At 44.3% G+C, this 4,439-nt stretch overlaps 1 protein-coding gene across 1 annotated transcript; it reads right to left on the bottom strand.

The window, feature by feature from the left end:
- Positions 1-1,066: 1,066 nt before the first annotated feature.
- On the bottom strand, positions 1,067-3,593 carry LOC104954329 (protein capicua homolog; the record flags this gene model as incomplete). The annotated part of the gene is made up of 3 exons (XM_010781423.1): positions 1,067-1,218; positions 1,347-1,459; positions 2,603-3,593. Coding segments are annotated over 3 exons (1,256 nt in total), but the record flags the coding sequence as incomplete, so codon positions are not given.
- Positions 3,594-4,439: the final 846 nt, after the last annotated feature.

The following is a 4,439-nucleotide window of genomic DNA, read 5'->3' as shown; positions in this document are numbered from 1 at the left end:
ATTTGTTATTTTGTTCAAGCTGCTTGATTAGTGGTTAATGCTTTTTTTAGATTTTCATCTTTTAAGCAGCTTGAATGAAGGAAGCTAAACATTTAGGGCAAACTGGAGGGCAATCAGATAAATGCTTTGCGAGATAAAAATAACTTCCCTGCAATACAAATATTTTTAGATCAAATAAGGAGAGAACATCGTACCCTTAAATTGGCTCATCAACAGCATTTTTTGTTGAAAAATAATAAACAGATTTAATCTTTATGTGCATGAAAAATCCTAATTTGGCCGACGTTTAATACTAATTAAACCGTTTTCTCTAGAAGGGTTCACTAGTCACGTGTTTAATCAACACTTAGTTTTTTTCAGAAAGCAGCATGCTTCAATGATAATATATTTACATGGTGACTTTCTGAAATAACCCTTTGTTGAAGTCTTCTTTCAGTGGCAGGTGTGTGGGTTTACTCATGAAAATAAAAAAGGGGTTGGCAGGCAATTTCAGAAAAGCATTTCACAGTCAATTTAGAATAACTGTTGGGGCTGAAAACTAAATTTGCATTCTTTGTTACTTTTATTCTGGTGCGAAAAAAGTGATGTTTACAACCTCAGCTCAAACTATGAGGTCACGGTTACTTGAAATGATTGATTGACATAATAGTCCCGCTACAAATTGTGTACATAACTTGCTAGATGTTATCAAGCCAGTGGCGAATGCAGAACAAAAAGCAAAAAAGGGTTGGTGTCGTAGGTTCAAAAAGAATAGGATCCATATTCATTTGTTATACGATTTTATATTGTTGCATCGACTCAGTTGTCTTGTGTCTTATCCGTCAGAGAGAAACCATTATTTATTTTATTTTAATTATCATACATTTTACCTCCTTGTGTTGTTAACCTGATCAAATGTTATATGTTGCTGCATGCACTTTTCAAAGTTCTTAACAAATAATCTGAGGGGAATTTCTTTTTAACTTGTGATGTGTCATTTTGTAAAGCGCTTTGAGCTGCATGTGTTGTATGAAAAGTGCTATATATAAATAAAGCTTCATTATGTAGATTGTGTGTTGTTTTCTACCTGGTAGGAGCTGGTGGCAGGAGTAAAGTCTGGGAGGGGGCTGATCCTGGAGCAGCCGTGCCCACTGAGACAGGGAAGGGGCTGGCAGGATGGACCGCTCCGCCCTGAGGCAGCTGGGACTGGACCACAGGCATGGGAGCTATCTGGATGATCTGGCATGGAAAGGGGAAGTCATAAAGAAAACAACAAACACACATTTATAGATGAACAATGCAAGTGGTCCTACTTTGATACAATTTGATTCTCATATCAGTGTCTGCAGTGCTGCCGTCTCACTGACCTTGCTTCCCGTCTGAGCGCCGTTCTGGACAGGAAGGGGTGGAGCTGGCGCTGTCCGTACTGTTGCCATGGGAACAAACATTTTGCCCTGGAGCACTGGAGATTGTGTTTGCACTGAAGCAAGTAAAGAGAAGAAAGGAAGAATTAGTGATTTTATGCGTAGTGACCACAGAATTATAGCCAAATGCACTCTACTTTCTAAAAGCTTATTTATGCTCAATTGCCGCTTTCACACAAAGTACTTTGCTGTACTTAGTTCCCAGCACTTAGTACCCAGCACCCCCATGGAACTAAAGAGCAGATCGCGTTCACACCGGAATAAGTTCCTGAGGGTGAACGCAAATGAGCCGCTGACGTCACTTCTTCACTTCTTCTTCTTCTTCTGCTGCTGCTTTGGGTTTACTGGCAGGCCGCTAACAACTTCACGGCGTATACTGAAGTCCCCGGAGTTAGCCTTCCGAGTAAATCGCCAGAACGCCGACACCTCGTCATCACTCCACCGCTCCCATGTTTTTTTTTTGTGTTGCCATAAGTTAGTCTCTCTCCGTTGGTGCGCGGGGCTAATGCTAATGCTAATAATGCTAATGCCAGCAAATACAATGGCGGCTTCACAAAACTTTTCAGAGTTTTACGGGCAATTCGCCCAGCCAATCAGAAATTGGAACTTTTTTCTCCCCAGGAAAGTACTTGCTCTCTAGAAGGCACTAAAAAGGGGGGGAAAGTTCTCTTTTTGGTGTGAAAGCAAAATCGAAGGAACTATCGGAACGAAACGGGAAAAGTACTCCGGTGTGAAAGCGCCTATTGTGAGACGCGTTCAGGTGGAGCCTTCTGTTCACACACTGCATTCATTTTTTTGTGCATGTTTTCTAAAGCCAACAAATAAAAAAATGTAACAGTACCATAAGGATTCTTAGGATTCTCGCTTTGCTTGGAAACCGAGAAAAACATACTACATAACAACCGGGAAGAGATTAGATGAGAATAGAATTTGATTAGGAGCAGTATAAAAAGGCTATGCATGAGCGGTTAGTTGTTCCGAGAGTTCAGCTGCCTGATTCTGAACAAATTACTTATCACAATTATTTTTGACTGATATTTTTGTTTTGATGTGTGATTAACAATTAATACCTTTTGCATAATTTCTCTCAATATGAATCAAAAGGTTTAATATAACTTTTTTAAGATGATGTGTGTTTGAAATAGACTGTTCTGTTTTAGTCCATTAAGGTAGATCAAACAAGCCTCTAAAACTCTCACCTCTAGACCCCGGGCTGACCACTCCCACTGCAGAGCTGGACGTGTATCCGGACCCCTGCTGCTTCCCATTGGCCAGAGACATGTGTGTGGGTGGAGCTGTGGGCAGGTTGAAGATACTGGTTGGCTGGCTGAGATGCTGAGGAGGACTCTTGGGGTGGGTGTTGGCAGGTAGGGTGGGCAGGATGTACTGGACTTGTGTGATGGCCTTACCCCCGTGTGAGGCTAGGGAAGAGGCGGGAAGGAACTGGGGATGAAGCAGGGAGATAGGCAGGGGCCCGTTGGTTTGGCTATGAGACACAGCGGAGGAGGGGAAGGCTTGCTGCTGGTGGTGGGAGGGGGTGAGGAGCTGTACAGCAGGCTGAGCAGACAGAGCCCCTCCTAACACCAGGTTAGTCACGACACCACCATGGCCTGCACCTAAAGGATGAGGTGATGATGAAGAGTAGTACCCACCCCCTGTGGCTGGCAAACCGCCTCCTGATCCAATCAGAAAGTGCGGCTGCTGTTGGGGAGTTAGGGACTTCCTCTCTGGCGGATGAGGGCTGGACGATGTGCCTCCGTCTCTGGATTTGCTGGCGATGGGCAGCGGTGTGCTGATGACAGGACGCATCACATTGGTCACCACCGTGGACGCCACCCTCACAGCGCCCATACCCGGGAGAAAGGTCCCGCCCAGTGATCCTACCATGGAGGGGTGATGCCCTCCAGCTGAAGAAGTGGTGATGACTGATTGGCCAGAAGTGAGGGAGAGAGATGTGGCTTGCACTCCTCCTCCTCCTCCACCTCCTCCTTCTCCCCCAAATGTGTCCTTACCCTCTCCTCCTCCTCCTCCTCCTCCTCTGTCCTTCCTCCTGTGATCTGAAAACCCTCCCCCTCCTGATCGCCCCTCCTCATAACGCTTGCTGCTGGGGTAAGAGGACAGTGAGACACTCCTGCCATGCGGGGCATGATGTGAGGAAGACGAGGAGCAAATGACTGGAGCGAAAACCCTCTGTAAAGAAAGACATTCTTTTTAGATTAAATGAAGGCAAGTACTTTTGAATGACGATAGATAGATCAATAGATAGATAGATAGATAGATAGATAGATAGATAGATAGATAGATAGATAGATAGATAGATAGATAGATAGATAGTAGGGGTGTAACGGTAAACGTATTCGTACCGAAAATATTGAGTAATTTGCTCACATTGGGTTCAACGCGTCAAAGAGCGACCAAGTCATTTCATTGGACGAGAGGCATACTATGAGAGCTGGTCACAGGGATGCGTTCAAATGTAGTCAATAATTTGAGGAAATGGCGAACGCAGATAAAGTTGAGCTCGAAAATCCTTCAGCATCATTGAAGTCTCCGGTTTTGGAACATTTTGGTGTCGCAGTTACGTACAAGGATGACGGACAAAGACAAGTGGACCGAACCAAAGCTGTTTGTCGGCATTGTTCAACTAAAATTGGCAATACATCAAACTTGCACACTCATTTCAAAAGGCATCACCCGAACGTGAATATCACCGGTACCAAAAGAAAAAAGACTGAAGTGCAAACCAAACTCCCGCTAGCATTTAAGTCTCCACCACTCACAACACGTTCAGACCGAGCCAAAGCTATTACAAACGCCAGATATCCTTATGTTGCCATGTTAGCAAAGCGCTACCTGGCTGTATCTGCTACCTCTGTCCCTAGCGAGAGGGTGTTCTCCACAGCAGGAGGCATTGTTAGTGCCAGCAGGTCTGTCCTTTTCGGCAAGCAATGTGGACAAGTTCATTTTTCTTTAAAAAAAACCTGAAAATACAATGACAAGCATGTCCTAATGTCAAACTAGTACAGTTCAGTTAAA

Source organism: Notothenia coriiceps, unplaced genomic scaffold, assembly GCF_000735185.1.
Source record: "Notothenia coriiceps isolate Sejong01 unplaced genomic scaffold, NC01 NC01_scaffold00023264, whole genome shotgun sequence".
NCBI lineage: Eukaryota > Metazoa > Chordata > Actinopteri > Perciformes > Nototheniidae > Notothenia > Notothenia coriiceps.
The sequence above is the reverse complement of the archived record's forward strand: the minus strand, read 5'-3'. Positions and strand labels throughout refer to the sequence as shown.